Consider the following 16160-nt stretch of genomic DNA (forward strand, 5'->3'; position numbering starts at 1 on the left):
TTGGCTTGACTGCTGTGTTGTGATAAAGTGCCTGGGGTACGTATTTTTAAACTCCAATCTGGTTATGTTTAAAAGACCTGCTGACATAGCTGTGCTGCTTAGAAGTGAGGGGAAAAAGTCACTCTCAGCTTGCACAGTGATGCTGGCAAAATCCCTGTATATGAACAAAACCTCTCATGTGTATGAGGCCATAGCTGTGGCTGAATGGGATGGGGGATTTTTTTTTCTTTTTTTTCTTTCCCAGATGACCAGTATTCAAAAAAACTTGCTATCTGTTAGAAACTGTATTGGAATGATCTTTGGTCATGCTTGGATCCAGACCAAATGATGCCTTAAGCATAGTTTTAAAGCTCTGTTAATACATTGCTGTTGGAAACTAGACCTTCAACACTACCGATCTGAGTCACTCTCTTATGTCAAGACAGGAGATTAGGTATATTGGCTCAGGTGCAAGTGGTGTGTCTGTTTAAACTCACTTCTTGAAAGTGATCCTTGCATCAGCACAGACAAATATCAGGATCTATGGATGAGGATTGAGATTATTTGAGGGATAATAGTAGACTTCTATACATCAGCATTCATTATGAGTGGGTGGAGAGGAAGGTCTAAAATGTCAACAGAGAGGCTCTCTGATTTGCTGTCCTGTAGACAGACTTGTCTGTGCTGACTTACTACGTTATTTTCTGTTTTCTTCTTTCCCCAGGAAATGTGCAATGATTTCTGCTCACTATGGCCTTAGTGATGTGTTTGACAATCTCATAATTTCTCTCTGCAAGTTTACAGCCCTTAGCAGTGAGGTAAGTTTGCAAGGAGAGGAAAGAAGCGTGGCTTTTAGTATATCGGAGCTCTCTTCCTCTGTTAAGCAGTAATACTTGCTTATTTTGGTTATCACAGTATCTGTAGATATCTATTGGCCCCCGCCCAGAGTTTTCTGGACGAGGCAAGGAAAAGTGTGTCGTGAAGTGGGACTTCCATAGGACAGGTTCAAATATGCAAATTTCCTTCTACTCACTCACAAGTGGCAGTTTGTGCAGAGCAGAATGCCATGATGTAGAAATGTTTATTCCACCTACTTGGTCTGAGGAGACTTAGATCTCCCTGTGATCAAGTCAGTGATCATCCATGATCCCAAGCAAGTTTATGCATTTCAGCTATCGAATATTTAGTTATAGGTTTTATGCGATGCCAAGAGGGACTGTTTTGTGCGGTGTTCTTCCAAAGTGTAGGGGCTGTGCATCCACCCAGAATAAAGGGGTTAGAAAAACAAATGCTTTGAATTGTCGACTGGTATGTGGAGTCCGGTAATAAGACGGCTGTTAGCCCCACTTTTGGCAAGCCCTAAAGACCATTTCTGTGGATTGTGCTGTGAAAATAAATTCAAGGTACAAAGTGGTTGGTGTAAGCTTTTTTTGCCCAAATCTGTTTGTGTGTTACAGCATCAGCCTGTTTTTCCCAAGGTGCTTGACAGACAGTGTGTGGCAGACCATGCTTTGTGCTAAGGAGAAGGCGACAGCAATTCCTTTAAAGGGTCAGAACACGCAAAGAATCTCACAGCATTGTGAGACCCACATTAAGCAGAATAGAATTGCCACACATACCAAAAGGGAAACAAGATCATTCAAGACTGAAAGCATGGGAATAAAAAGGCCAAGACAGGTGATTTTTTTAAATCCCTTGAAGGGATAGCAGAAAGGGAACAGTCTTGCAAATTAATCCAGTTAATGGAATTAGGCTGCAGGGAAATGGAATTGTTTGGACGGGGTGTTTTGTGTTACTTGCATTCTGGCATTGGTAGCAGTGAAAAAGTACCAGGTTGACTATTAAAAGACAAAGAAATCCCAAACAGTGGGGTTGCTTTAGATTCCCTCTTCCTCTACAGCTCACAACAGTAAAGATGAAATACTTGATCCTCTCTGGGCATACCAGACCTCGAGAATACCAAGAGATAACACAAGCAGAGGAATGTCTGCCATGAAACAACTGTTTGACACAGATTTACACAGTAGAAGCAACTAGACTAAGCCCTCAGAGGCACCAGCTATTGCCAGCTGCATCCCATCTAGTTGTGAGACTGGAATCTGGAGCAGTCCGAGGTCTGTGTAAATTAAGCAAGCATGTCTTTTGGTGATGACGTAGAATCAGGGACTTCTGGATTTGAAGAAGGCTGTGAGTTCTTATCTTTGGCCAGATTCCAAGTACACAATTACTTTCTGCTGTCCTAAATTCCTGTAAGGCTTGGAGACAGTAGTGGAATATGACAACTGAACAAATATTTGAGAGACGGTCTGGTGGAAGGGGAGAAGAAGGGGCTGTCTTCAGGGGAGACAAAACAAAGAGCGACTGTTAGAAAGCAAGGGAAGAACATCAAAGTGTCACTCACTTCCCAGGTCAGATCATCCTGGTGATCAGGCTTCCTCTCCCAGCACTGCAGTTGCTATGCATGGCCACTTTGGTTGAAAGAAGAGGAAAGGAAAGGAACATGGAGGGGGATTAAGTGATTTAAGAAGAGCGAGTGACCCACTTCTTGATCCGCAGTTAAGACTCATACTGACTCAGTGTATAAGTAGTAGCAAAACCCCTGCGTGTTTTAATTCAGTGGCTGTGGCTTGTAGCCACAGTGCAAAACCAGGCATATTGCTTTTTGCACTCTGAGACTTCAGTGATGTATGTATTTGTGTGGTTTCCCCATAGCAACAATTGAAAAAACAAATTGGTTGTCACGTTTCTGCTAGACTTCCAGATTGGCACTTCTAATGGAGTTCACCTCTAGATCAAAGACCCGTTTTGATAATAGTTTTGCCAGCAGTCTGGCTGAAGCAAGAGCTAGTTTTTCTGAACTTCTGGTCTGAGATTGGAAGAGCCACATTTTCAATCCATCCTATCTCCTGTCTTCTCTCTCCTTTCTTGATGAAGAAATAAGTATGGTTTTTGTCCCCATAAGCAAAAGAATGGCAAAGCCCATCTCTTGTAAAAAGGAACATTGTAATGAGCTTAAGTAACTGCAGAAACAGAGAGCATGTTACAGTGTCTGATACTAGCTCATATGGTTGCTGAGTTTTTTCTTGTTTTGGCAGCATATACTTGGTTTAAATGACTTAGCACACTTTTTGTATTTGGAAAAGCTGTGAGAGCATTGTACAGATTATGAGGAATTGTGATCCAGCAATTATCGGCAGAGACTGTGTGTCAGGGTTCATCACTCTTTCTTTGAATCTTGCTGTGAAGTAGTGGTAGGAGTAGCTTTGCAAGTCAGTAATGCTTTTGGCCGTAGTTTTCTTCTCTAACAGTAGAGCAGAGTAATTGCTGCTTCCAGAGGAGATGTGGTACTTTTTGTAGAAGGCTTCCATCCTGGAATGAGTTCCCATAGCAGAATAAATTAGTGTTAGTGGGTTTTCAGCAAGCACTTTCAAAATGTGCTGTATTGTTGTCATTCTTTAGAGCTTATGTCTAGATGGTTCAGTGATTCAGCTTGTATCAGGTAAGCGATCTTGTCCTTGTTTTTGTGCAAAGTGAATATAAGCTGAGGAGTTATCCAGGCATCATACACAGAATCGTTATCTTTCCTGTAACCAGTTCTGAACAGTCTGCCCTAATTTGTGTTGAAAAGAAAACATCTCTTGCTGACTGATTGCCACCCCCTCTTCTTTCCCGCAGTCTATTGAGAACCTGCCCACTGTTTTTGGAAGTAATCCCAAGGCCCATATTGCAGCAAAGACTGTGTTTCACTTGGCCCATCGCCATGGTGACATTCTGCGGGAGGGCTGGAAAAACATCATGGAGGCCATGCTACAGCTTTTCCGAGCAGAGCTGCTGCCCAAGGCCATGGTGGAGGTAATAATAGCCAGCCTGTGGGTAATTGAAGAGTAGGGGAGTGGGAAGCTGGCTTTTCATAGAATCAGTTCAAAGAGGAGGAGAGCTCTCTTGCAAAGGCCTGGCTTTGGTAAAGTGCATACAGAGCTAGAAAGCCTGCAAAGGGTGTAGGGTTCGAGTTATGTGCAGGCTCCAGCTTCTTTTGTAGGGTTTCATTTTTTTCTCATTTTACTTTTTATTGGATTTGAGAAATTCCAGCATTCATTTTACTTGAACAGATTTTGAATATTGTGCAGAAGAGGCACACGCTTATAGGCATGAAGTATTAGAGCACAGCATTGATAGTGCCAGATGGGGGTGACATTTTACTGAAGGGATGAGGAGGTGAAGAGCTGGGGTTGACTGCCTACACGTTGGCGGTTGGGTGTAGTGTTTCATCACTAAGAGAAACATTACGGGGTTGGGGGGGGAAGGCTACAAAGAAGTAGGCAATTGATCATATACGTGTTCTGGTCTGTCTTCCAGGTCGAAGACTTTGTGGATCCTAATGGCAAAATCTATCTGCAACGTGAGGAGACACCATCTAACCGGTGAGTGATGTCGATGTACCAAAGCTGGAGAATATGATTTCTTGTTTTCTCACTGATACTAGTGTCTTCTGATTTGCAGTGGCGAATCTACAGTGCTGAGTTTTGTTAGTTGGCTCACCCTCAGTGGGACGGAGCAATCTGGTATGAGAGGGCCATCTACAGAGACACAGGAGGCAAAGAGAACAGCTCTGGAATGCATAAAGGTAACATACAGGCTGTAAAAGAACCTGCTTTTGTTTGTGGTGACAGTACTGTGTGGATAACAAGTAACAGAAGCATAAATATGCATGCTTCTAGGCAGTATTGCAGGTTCCAGAGGACTTGGGAATTGTAGGAAACTACAGAGGAGCGTATCTGCCTTGACAGCTAAAGGGTCTTATGTGCTGTTATGCACAAATGTAGTAACACATGAAAACAGGAATGATTCCCCACAAGAGGCTGCGATGTGCCCTTGGAGTCACAGTCCTATAATTGAAGACAAATTAATAAATTCTCAAATGAGTAATCTTTTCCAAGACAGTATTAAAGCATATGGTGCCAACAAAATCTGAACCTGGGGTTTGAGCAGTGTGTGGACAGAGGAGTCATCTGTTAAAATCTGTCTAGCACAGATCAGGTCTGTTAAAGGTAATTGATGTTAAAGGAGTGAACTAGCTGGCAGGAGTTTTCCTCCAGGTAATTGTGTTAAAGCCACTATCTGTATCTTTCCTGGGAACAAGCTGTATTTCTGGAGGATCTGTTTGTATGCCTTCCCCATCCCCCAGATGCACAGTCCTCTTTTCTGTCTTTTGCAGCAATGTGATCCTGAGAAGTTGATCACAGAAAGTAAATTCCTCCAACTTGAATCCCTCCAGGAGCTCATGAAGGTGAGAGAGATATCGGGCAAGTGATTGGACTGGTGATGGAACAAGTATGCTATGTATGATCATGGATATGTGCTGTATACTTGCCTAGTTTCCCTGCCCCCAAAGGAGGTCTTGGACCTATTTGGGATATGAAACCAGTCATTAGTTCAGCTGTTAGATGTAACTTCTGTGCTGGCAGCCACAATTGCTTCAGTAGTAGAGGAAGACATTAAATTGTGGAATGCATTCTAAAAGCCTTGAGGAGGTCATGGTAAGTGTTTGAAAATATGTGTAGCTTTGTGTAGGAACTTAAGGTTATGCTTTTTCATCTTTTCTGGTATGCTGTGTGCCTAATGAGAACATTCTAAAAGGCCACTTTAGAGGCAAAAGCTGTACAGAAATATTTGACTGTGTGCCCCTAGGTAGTGTGGTACCTGGCTGCTGTGGGAGACGTAATAAGGCTGGACTCGCTAACCTTTGGGCTAGAGAAGCTCATCTCCCTGGGGGAGGGTAGTTATTTACCTGGTTCTGATACTGGCTTCTCCATCTAGTGTGGAGTTTGAGACCACTCCAGGGTGTGGAACGAATCTGGCTGCTGCTTACCATTTCCAAAAGCAAATAGTTCAGTGCAGCCCTTGCAGGGATGCTGTGTGGGCTGGCAGTGAGTGTTGCCTAATTCGATGGCTCCTTACAGTGCAAGTGTCTTTCCCTTCAGGTTGCTGTAATTGCAATTCACTGGCTTCATCAATAGGGTGCATGACACTATTGAGACTTGTGCTAAAACAAAGGAAAGGTTTATTTATCGAGGCTTGCTGCAGCAGTTCAGAAGAATAGGTATTGAGTTTCAAAATAAAGATGCTAAGTGAGTAAACCCCAAAGAACAATACTTAAAACAGCTAAAGCAGAACTTGTTGTTTGGATCACACAAAGACCACTATGTTGCTGGCCCATGTGGAGAAATGGTGACTCAGTTTTTGTGTGCCATTTCAGTTCTGGGGGAACATTTTGCTCTTACTCCTATTATGTCAGGAATTCTCCCTTCATATACAAGCTGATGGCTTGAGAGGAATAGTTCCAGTATTTGTAGTCATTCCTAGGTATGTCTATCTTTTCTGTGCTTCACATATTCTTAGCAAGACACTGCTGGCTTTCAGAATTTCTCTCCGTCTGAGAGACTTTGTCAGAGTTTAACATCTTGAACATCTTGTAAATTCATCTTGCATAATAAAAAAAAAAATAATTTTCCATATATTTAGCTTGACCTCTATCCAGTGCATTTTTGATAAACTATGCATGACCTCACCAGATGGTGGAGTGCAGTTTTGCCCAGACTCAAAGCATTCTGTTGGTCCTTAGTTGTTGGTCCCCCAGTTTTGGGGGCTTGCGATTCACAAACGTTTCCTGGCTTTTCTAGGCTCTAATCTCTGTGACTCCTGATGAGGAGACATACGATGAAGAAGATGCTGCCTTCTGCTTGGAGATGCTTCTGAGGATTGTGCTAGAGAATAGGTATGACCTTGAAATACATGCAGATTCACTGCAAATGTCCCTGCTTTACTGCAGCTGCTGCCTGGGTCCAGGGAGTGAGTTCCTTATGAGCTTGATTTGCCAGCTGAAGTAGCATGTGGCTGTAATTTCAGGGCTTAATAATTCCACTCTAGCATGTGCAAACAGAGGGGCTATTCGCCCATGAGTTATTGCTTGATATCATGAGATTTGGAGAACATAAACTAAACTCTGGAGGGAGAATTCTCCCACCTGATTGCTTTGCAAGTAATGAAGTAAATAAGAAATTTGATGGCTTTGTTGTTTCTATGTGTCTGTTCTTATATCTCCCGGCTGGAGTTTTTCATTGAAATGAAGAAATACTGGGTTGTCTGGAGTTGTGGGAGAGCTGGCTGGATCCTGCTTGTCTCATCTCCTTTCATCCTACCCTTTCCCTCCTCCTTGTTGTGGCTAGGGACCGTGTGACCTGTGTCTGGCAAACTGTACGAGACCACCTCTATCATCTCTGTGTCCACGCGATGGAGTTCTGCTTCTTGGTGGAGAGGGCAGTGGTGGGACTGCTGAGACTGGCAATTCGGCTCCTTCGTCGGGAAGAAATCAGTGCACAGGTAAGGGATTTTTGAAAGTCAGTTACTGGGGTTTTATGGCTACACCTGGCAACACAGGAAATCAATTGCTGCTGGATGGACCCACATTTAACCTGTCTGTGCTGCAGGTAACAACAAACAGCAGTTGTAAGTAGCTCTAAATAAATGAAGGGGGACTTTGCTGGAGAATGGAGTGTAAATAATAGGGTCTGTTATTCTTGTCTCCTTTGTTGGCCAGGTTCTCCTCTCATTACGTATCCTGCTCATGATGAAGCCAAATGTGCTGTCCAGAGTTAGCCATGAGGTTGCCTACGGCCTCCATGAACTGCTGAAGACAAACGCTGCCAACATTCACTCTGGGGATGACTGGTACACACTCTTCACCCTCCTGGAGTGTATTGGGTCTGGGGTGAAGCCACCTGCAGCCCTGCAGGTTACAGCAAGGGCAGATAACGACACAGGTAAGACAGGCCAGCTTTTGCTAGGAAATCTGATGCCTGCCTGCCAGATAAGCAGCTGTTTCCTCAAGCTTTTCAATTAGCAAAGGGGACTGCAAGAAAACAAAGCTGATATTAAACTACATTAGCAAGATTAAAGACCAGCACCTGCTGTTCACTCCTACCCCATGGTCTGTCCCTGTCTCTACTCTGCCATCTCTTCCTACTCAGTGAGCAGCAGTCCAGGTGCTAGTCCCTGGGGGAGCAGTGGGAGGAAAACTGATATCAGTTGTAGCAGCTGTAGAAGGTCTTTGCTCTACCCAAGGAGCATTTTCTGCTGGTTGTGGTCTGGTGCCTTGGGTAATATAGCCTTAATCTCTCATCTGGGTGTGTAATGTAAACTCAGCTGTTGTTCCTGTCATACTTGCTTCTTTCGTGGGACTGACTCCTTTCTGTCCCCATTTTAAGGATCTCGTAAAGGGAGTTGTTCTTTAAAATTCTGTTTCCAAATCCATTTGTGTTCAGAGTGCCTGAACCTTTCCCACAAGACCAACCCACTATTTCCCACTTCTCTTGACTGTGTTAGAAAGACGGTCTTTTCAGCAAACGGTTCCTGTTTCGCTTTAGCCAGCTGGCAATGTATTTGAGGCTGACAGCTTCAAAGTTTTAAAGCAAACAGCGAGAAAAGACTTTTCCAGAAGCCTTCATTTTCCTCTTTGTTTTTCTAGAACTTCCTTGCTAGGTCCTGATGCTTTGTGGTAGATAGATGGGAGAAGGCTGATTTTGCAAAACCCCTACAGCCTTTGTCCCTTTGTCTTCTGGGCTAATGCTGGGCTGTCTTCTCCCATCTTTTTTTTTTTTTTTTTAAACTGCTTCTGTCTTTGCTGATTGAGCAAACTACTTGACTGTGGCACCTTGCACATCAGAACATTAGTTCTCTTTACCTCCTTCTGAAAATGTTTGGTGCACTGTGTTCACAGCAAGTCTGTCTCTCTGCTGGTGAGTTTCTAGATAATGTTGAATGATGGAGAGAATGTATTTTTGCTTCTAAATAACATTATATCAGTAGCTTAAATTTGACCCTTGCAAAGATTTCTGTGCTTGGGACATGTGAAATTTAAGATTATCCTAAAGGTCAGGGAAGGTAGATCTGACAGGTGTGGAACATGCTAATGTAGATTGCTGTTCATGAGAAAGACTTTACCAGTATTAATGTGGAGCTGAGCGATCCCAGAGGCCCTACATGAGTCGTGTCATTCTGTGTTGTGCTTTTCGAGTTGTCTTGGCTGACCTAGCACCTCCAGTAGTTCTTAAAGTGTGTGGTACATCTGATTCTTCCCCCAGGGTCAAAGCACTGGACTTCCTGCCCTTTTTAAATCCACAGTCAGGCTGACAAGTGACATAGCAGAGGATGGAAAGCCTCTTCCCTCTGAAGGGGAAAGCCAGACATACCTACAGGGGAGAAACAGTGTCAAAGATCTGTGTTTCCTGCTGTCTCCTGTGCATGCTCCTGTCGTAGTTGTTCTTCCTCTCACAGGAGGAGAGGCCTGGCCCAATTTCTTCCAGGGCCTGCTGGTGGTTCCTAGCTGATGCTGATCTGACTAATCTGGATTGCTTCTCCCTTATCCACAGCTACTCTTCCAAGTCCTTGATTTGGCTTTGATCTATACCCCATGCCTTTTGTCTTGAAGGTGCTCAGTCAGACAGTGAGGTCTCCTCCTCCTATCATCCAAGTGACATGAGCCTGGACCGTGGCTACACCTCTGATTCGGAGGTGTACACAGATCACGGGAAGCCAGGCAAGATGCATCGCTCAGTGACAGATGTGGATGTCATGAACAGTGGCTGGCTAATGGTGATTAGCCAATGGCTTCTGGTGCCTGAAGAAGACTACTCCTAGCATGGTTGTGGGCAGACAGTGTGGTAGGGGAAGAAAGAATAAGACAGTAGAAAAGAGCTAAGATGAGCTGACAGTGTAAAGGGAGGATGGGGAGGAGATGCAGGTGGAGAGGGGAAAGCTTGGAGGCAAATGAGGAAGAAAGGGAAATGGATCCTACAGACTGGATGTTGGTTTCAGAAGAAAGGCCCTTTCAGCGCGTGCATGAAGTGCCGCTTGTTATGCACCCTTTCCTGCTACCCTCTTCTTGTGCCCTGCAGGTGGGGAAAGATGACATCGACACCTCCAGATCCACTGCTGGGCTCAGCAGGCTGGGGCCATCTCCTCTTGTCAATCAGTACAGCCTGACTGTGGGGCTGGATTTGGGCCCACATGACACAAAGTCTCTCATGAAGTGCGTAGAGTCCCTGTCCTTCATCGTGCGAGATGCTGCCCACGTTACACCTGAGAACTTCGAGCTCTGTGTCAAAACCATCCGCATCTTTGTGGAGGCGAGCTTGAATGGGGGTAAGATGGCCCTTGGTTTGACAATCAGGATCGGGCTTGGGGAGGCCAGTCAGCAAGAAGTGTGAAGTATACTGTCAGGGAACGAGTCCCCAACCCCCAGAAAATGGTCTGCTGTGAGAAGAGTGTCCTGGCTCCTGCTGGCGGCAGGGACGTTATTCTTACCCCTCTCTCTGGGATAGAGGGGAGATCTGGAGCTGATGTGGAGGTAGTAGTATCAGCTGTTACTGAAGGCTGTTCCTGAGGGGTGCTGGATACCTCTTCAAGCGGGTAGTTGCCATTTCACAGGACAGGGCCCTCCGCTGGTGATATCAAAAGGTGGCTGCTGTGTGTGTTGAAAGGCAGAAAATTGTGTGGTGGAGTGTGTATAGGGTATGTTGCTGTCTTTCACTTTCTAGGCTACAAGTCCCAGGAGAAGAGGGGGAAGAGCCACAGGTATGACAGTAAATCCAGTCGGTTAAAAAAAAAGCCAAAGGAGAGCTCCACACGGCGATCACGGGTCTTGAGCCAGCACCAGGCGCATACACACAGTGATGAGGATGAGGATGAGAGCATCCCTGCCAGCTACCACACTGTGTCTTTACAGGTTAGTCAGGACGTAAGTATAGCAAGGATTTCCTCCTCTCCTTTCCCATACTCAGAATCTTGCTAGGGAATCACTGGGATTCTTCATGGGATGAGGCGGGGTTGCATCCTGGGTTAGTAGGCACTGGATGGCAGAGGGTGGCTCTGGTGGCAGTGTGTTGTTCTGCAGTGAAAGAGGAAGACTGCAATTTGGACAGGAAAAAGCAGAATAGCAGTGGAGAGAGAAGTCCTCTGAAAAGCAAGGAGGGTGGGGTCTGGAGCTGTGAGTCACTATACTAGGTAGGATGATGTGGATCAGGGGCATTTGGAAGCATGAGGTTCATGTAGGATTAGTGGGGAGTCTGACAGGGCATCTGAGCTTGTGGAGAGGGGAAAGCCCTGTGGGTGAGGCACTGGGATTTCAAGTACAGAGGACTGGGATGAGGGAGTAATTTCTCTCTCCAGCTGGTACTTCAAAGGTGTGAAGGCACAGGCCTGCTGACTGCCAGGCTGTTGGACCTCAGTTCAGTAGTAAAGTGACTAGAATGCTGTCATTTGCCCATATGGACCTGTTCTGAGGGAGCTTTGCTTGTGCTTCATGCTTTTTTTTTGTTTGTTTTTCAAAAAAAAAAAAAGTTGCTGAGAGTTGTCCCTGGACAGCATAGCTGAGTCACTGGGTTTCTCCCTCTGCCTGGAAGAGTCAATGCTCTGTGCCAGGAAAGGCTCCATTCTTTCTCCTGGCAGGATGCTGTTCCTTGAAGATGGGATTGACATGGCTACTGAACTGACTCAAATCTTGCTGGCACTTGACCACTTAAGGAGGGCACAAACAGCAGGGCCGAACACCATCTCCATAGCTATCCATCGTTATGAACATACAGGAAGGAGGCTTGAGTAGCTGTGAGCCTTTTAGCATTGGTTTGGGGAAGAGCAGAGACCAGGGTTCCTTCAAAAATTTAAGTCCTGTGTGTTGCTTAATGTGATGCTTGACTTGCAGCTCCTGGACCTCATGCACACCCTGCACACACGAGCGGCCACCATCTACAGCTCCTGGGCAGAGGAGCAACGCCATCTAGAGACAGCAGGGAGGAAAATCGAAGCAGATTCCCGAACACTGTGGTCCAACTGCTGGTGTCCTTTGCTACAGGGTAAAGCCATCGCCTTGTGACGAGAATGAGCAGAGACACTTCCAAAATAATGGCAGCACTCGGGAAAGTTGAGGAGCCAAGAACTAACTGTAGAAAGCAGGCGGAGGTTGTTTTTAGGGTCTGCTGTAATTGAAAAAGAACTTGGATCAGGTCCGGAAAAGTATCTTTAGCATGAGTTAGCTGCCAGCTTGCTTCTGGACGTGAAACTAGATTCCCAGCTTGTGGCCTGGAACAAGTACAATCCTTTTTCTTTTTTCCTTTTTTTTTCCCCAGAGTGTGTTTGATCTTCATTAGACTTTTCACCCTAGACTGGGGAAGTAAGGAAGTGACACTGTCCCTGTGAGCTTTGCCCTGAATCCCTCTCTTGCAGGTATTGCCTGGCTGTGCTGTGATGCCCGACGCCAGGTACGGATGCAGGCACTCACTTACTTGCAACGGGCCCTCCTGGTACATGACCTGCAGGCCCTGGATGCCCTGGAATGGGAGTCCTGCTTCAACAAGGTAACTTCCTGGCTGGGCTGGGCATGTAGGCAGGACAGCATTGTCATGAAGAGCAAAGCTGTGTGTGGGAATGGCAGAATGGTGTCCTGCTTTAGCACCATCTTCTTGAGCAGCTTGTTCACCACAACAGACAAGGCGTTCCCTACTCTGATCCTGTGAAAAGTCCCTCTCTGCTTAGGCTTCTGACAGAGCCTCTTGGAGTATTGAAATGAATCCACTCATTTCCACTTCCTATTGCTTCTCCCATGCTCTCTGCTTAGAAGCCACCAGTCCCAAAAGCCAGCTCCTTCCTGTAAGGCTGTTTATGCAAATCTCATCAGTCATTTTTCAGCTCTGAAATATCAATGTGTCTGATCCAACAGGTGCTGTTCCCACTGCTAACCAAGCTACTCGAGAACATCAGCCCAGCTGATGTTGGTGGGATGGAAGAAACTAGGATGAGAGCCTCAACACTACTTTCCAAGGTGAGCATGCTTCTGCTGCCTGAAAGCTCAGGGGAAACCATGTGCCTCAAGAAAAACAAACTGTTCACTGTGTTAGTTTCTCAGCATCTCTGATCTGGATAGGTGTCAGTTTGCTAGTTTGACTGTCTTCAGTGCTGGGCTTCTCCACCACCTTCTGCTGTTGGGACATGCCTTCTTTCCAGAACTGTCTCCATGATCCTGGCCTTTGGAAAAGTTGTCAGGAAGGAGTTCATGACTTTATGAAGGATGGAGAGGGAAGTATTTCACTCGACATTAGTTGAAGACAGTCTATTCTAGTGGTGAAATGATGCATGTCACAAGCTGATAGTTCTGACCTAAGGCAGAGAGTCTGGAAGGGCTGGAAGACATGGTGGTGCAGACTGCAGTGGCCTCATGCAAAGGATTCAAGATCCACTTCTCTACCTATGCAGCTCAGAAGAGTGGAGGCCTCTGGCATGCTCAGGCTGGGCCAGTGCATGCTCCTAGCCTGCCACAAGGAGGGGGAATTCCAGATTTGCAAGACTGACTTGTCAAGCCATGAGCAGCAGCCCTGATACTACTTGTTGACAGTAGTTGTGGTTTTATTCTAGGTGTTCCTACAGCATCTTTCCCCGCTGCTCTCACTGACCACCTTTGCTGCCCTGTGGCTTACAATCCTGGACTTCATGGACAAATACATGCATGCTGGCTCCAGTGACTTACTGGTAAGCTGCTGAAAGTGATGCTGTGGTTCTTTGAACAAACATTCATTGGTTTTAACCTTCTGAACTTTAAAGGTGTTTTGGTTTGTGGAGTTTTTTTAACCTTTTAACCCTTCCAAAACCATTTTATTCTATGGTCTCTCCCCTTGGCCTCTGTTTCCAAGGCAGCCCATGAGCTGTTTTGAGCTTTTGTTCATTGCTATATGTCCATTCTCTGTGTCCTGAGGAGTGTCTCTGATTACAGCTGGAGGCCATCCCAGAGTCTCTGAAGAATATGCTGCTTGTAATGGATACGGCTGGGATATTCCACAGTGCTGACTCACGGACAGGATACTCAGATCTCTGGGAGATCACCTGGGAGCGGATTGACTGTTTCTTACCTAGGCTGCGGGATGAGCTCTTCAAACAGACAGTCATCCAAGGTACAAGGGGCTGAGAAACCTTAAGAAAACAGGTCTTGGACCCAGTGCTTGCACCTTGTCCATTACCCAGCTGCCATAGTGCCTGGATGCTGATGAAATGATAGTTGCAGGAGGCTGTGGGAGCGTGGCACAAGGAGGGCAAACTGAAGGTGGGCAAAAGGAGTGAGCAAACTGGTGTGTGGGCTCACTGCTTGTTTTGTTTTCCTAGATCCTGTCCCCAGCATATCAATGGAGCAGCAGCATCAGAAATCAATAGTGTCTGCCCTGCCCCCTTCTCCTGCAGGGGATATGAGACCAGCCCCCCACCTGGCTCCTTTGGAGAAGCCCTGTGAACTGGGTGCCAGTGGTGAGTCCCATTTTCTTCTTTCTGGAATCATTTTCCCAGCACGGTGGCATGGATCTGTTTTTCCTTGGTTTAGCGTGATCTACAGTGACCAGGCCTCTGGTGTTGTAGAACTGTTGTGCTTCCAAATGGATAGGTTGTGGTCTTCTTGCTGAGGTTATTGGGGTGGGCAGAGGTTGGGGCAGAATGCCTGTGATCGGCACCTGCTCCTCAGGGCCTTGTATGAAGGTATGTGGAAGGGGCAAGTCTGAAAAGGCCTCTGAGTGGATCTTCAGCCCTGCTTAGCTTTGAGCTGAAAGGTGACTTTGTCAGGGACTATGTAAGGATATATTTTGTCTCTTCCTTTTTCCAGAGTCTGAGAGAGCCACTGCACCTGCCTCACCCACCATCAGCACCTCTGCCTCTCCTTCTTTCCCAGCATCAGCTCCAACAAAGACAAGCCACGTTACAGACATACCTCCTACGACAGCACAGCCGCCACTCATCCTGCAGCCTCTTGCCTCTCCCCTGCAGGTTGGGGTGCCACCTATGACTCTTCCAATCATTCTCAACCCAGCCCTAATTGAAGCCACCTCTCCTGTTCCCCTCTTAGCTACTCCTCGGCCCACTGACCCTATGACAACCTCTGAAGTCAATTAGTTCGAGGGTGTCTGAGAACTGTCTGCTGAGGAAGCTCTGTGGGTGGAGGATGCTGGCCAAATGTTCTCTGATAGCAGGCATGTTTGTTTTAGAAGGTGATGCTAACCTGAGCAGAAGGGCTGCTGCCACAATCCCCCTGGAGCACATCACATTCTGCTCCCTTCTTGTGGCAACCACCTAGAAATCTGCATAGAAATCCCTGTCTTCTTGGAGGGGTTCCCAGTTCCTCTGACCAGTCTCCTTCCTGCCTTCACAATCTCAGGGGCCAGGCAACGCCCGTACCCAGCAGCCTGGGACTAAACTGCCACCAGTTCATCTGGTGAAGAGGGAAAACTCTTTGATGTCACACCAGAGAAGGTCTGCAGTACAGGACTGCCTTTCAGATTATTCAGTCCAGTCCCTGGACAATTCCCTAGCCATTCCCTAGCTTTCCTGCCCATGCTTCTGGTCGCACTGCTTTGTTTGGTCTCTGGGCATGCCTAAAAATTTTGTGTAGAAATGTGGATTGCTTACAGTGCAGCTCCCAGCTTGCTACATAGGGCTTCTTGTCTGCTGTAGCCACATGCCTTTCCTTCTGCAACATGGATCACAGCAATCCCCATGCCAGATAGGGAGTAGGCAGCAGGGGGGTCTGGTAGGGGCAGCACTGCTTGCTTTCCTCCCTCCTCCTGTAAACGTAATCAGGCTTCCTGGTTGGAAAGCGCAAATTCAGAAGGCTCTGCCTAGTTGAGCAGATGAGAAGGAAATGCAGAGTCCTGTGAGCTGAGAGCAGAGCACCACAGCCGTCTCTCAAACAGCGGTTGGGGAGCCACTCCCCCAGCGTGCGCAGCAGCGCTATGTTGTGCACCACTTGCTACGTTGGCCTCTCCTAAAGAATGGGGTGTCCAGCCCCATTCTTTAGGAGAACATCCTCTTCAGCTAGAAAAGTGGGGTTCTGTGGCACCTGCTGACAGATGCCCAGCAAGTATGCTGTGCTTTCTCTGGGAAGCTCTGCAGAGATTGCACCTTTCTGCATCTTCTAGTTGTTGGGAGCCCACTCCTTCTCTGCTTAGAACATCCCTGCAGCTGAGGCCCTGGTAGCAGGGATGTCCTGCTCTTCCACCCCTCCATGGCCAGAGCAGAGCTGGCTGCCTGGCAAGAGCTGCATCTCTGTTCTTCCTCCTCTCTCGATTAGTTGGCTAAATTCTCAATAACATCAATCT

The 16160-nt window shown here is 46.5% G+C and overlaps 1 protein-coding gene across 1 annotated transcript in view; it reads left to right on the forward strand.

The window, feature by feature from the left end:
* GBF1 (golgi brefeldin A resistant guanine nucleotide exchange factor 1) overlaps positions 1-15339 on the forward strand; it is a gene marked incomplete at its 5' end in the record, with an annotated part of 30505 nt that extends 15166 nt beyond the window's left edge. The window contains 18 exons of the mRNA XM_009584447.1: positions 704-797; positions 3655-3831; positions 4336-4400; positions 4480-4603; positions 5195-5266; positions 6660-6754; positions 7206-7359; positions 7577-7799; positions 9467-9630; positions 9933-10179; positions 10575-10774; positions 11738-11888; positions 12259-12389; positions 12752-12853; positions 13444-13557; positions 13799-13976; positions 14185-14322; positions 14672-15339. Of these exons, the coding sequence (XP_009582742.1) occupies positions 704-797; positions 3655-3831; positions 4336-4400; positions 4480-4603; positions 5195-5266; positions 6660-6754; positions 7206-7359; positions 7577-7799; positions 9467-9630; positions 9933-10179; positions 10575-10774; positions 11738-11888; positions 12259-12389; positions 12752-12853; positions 13444-13557; positions 13799-13976; positions 14185-14322; positions 14672-14958 (2716 nt within the window). The remainder of the gene's footprint in view (positions 1-703; positions 798-3654; positions 3832-4335; positions 4401-4479; positions 4604-5194; positions 5267-6659; positions 6755-7205; positions 7360-7576; positions 7800-9466; positions 9631-9932; positions 10180-10574; positions 10775-11737; positions 11889-12258; positions 12390-12751; positions 12854-13443; positions 13558-13798; positions 13977-14184; positions 14323-14671) is intronic.
* Between the last annotated feature and the right edge of the window lie 821 nt (positions 15340-16160).

Source organism: Fulmarus glacialis, unplaced genomic scaffold (genome assembly GCF_000690835.1).
Source record: "Fulmarus glacialis isolate BGI_N327 unplaced genomic scaffold, ASM69083v1 scaffold49698, whole genome shotgun sequence".
NCBI classification, from domain to species: Eukaryota; Metazoa; Chordata; class Aves; order Procellariiformes; family Procellariidae; genus Fulmarus; species Fulmarus glacialis.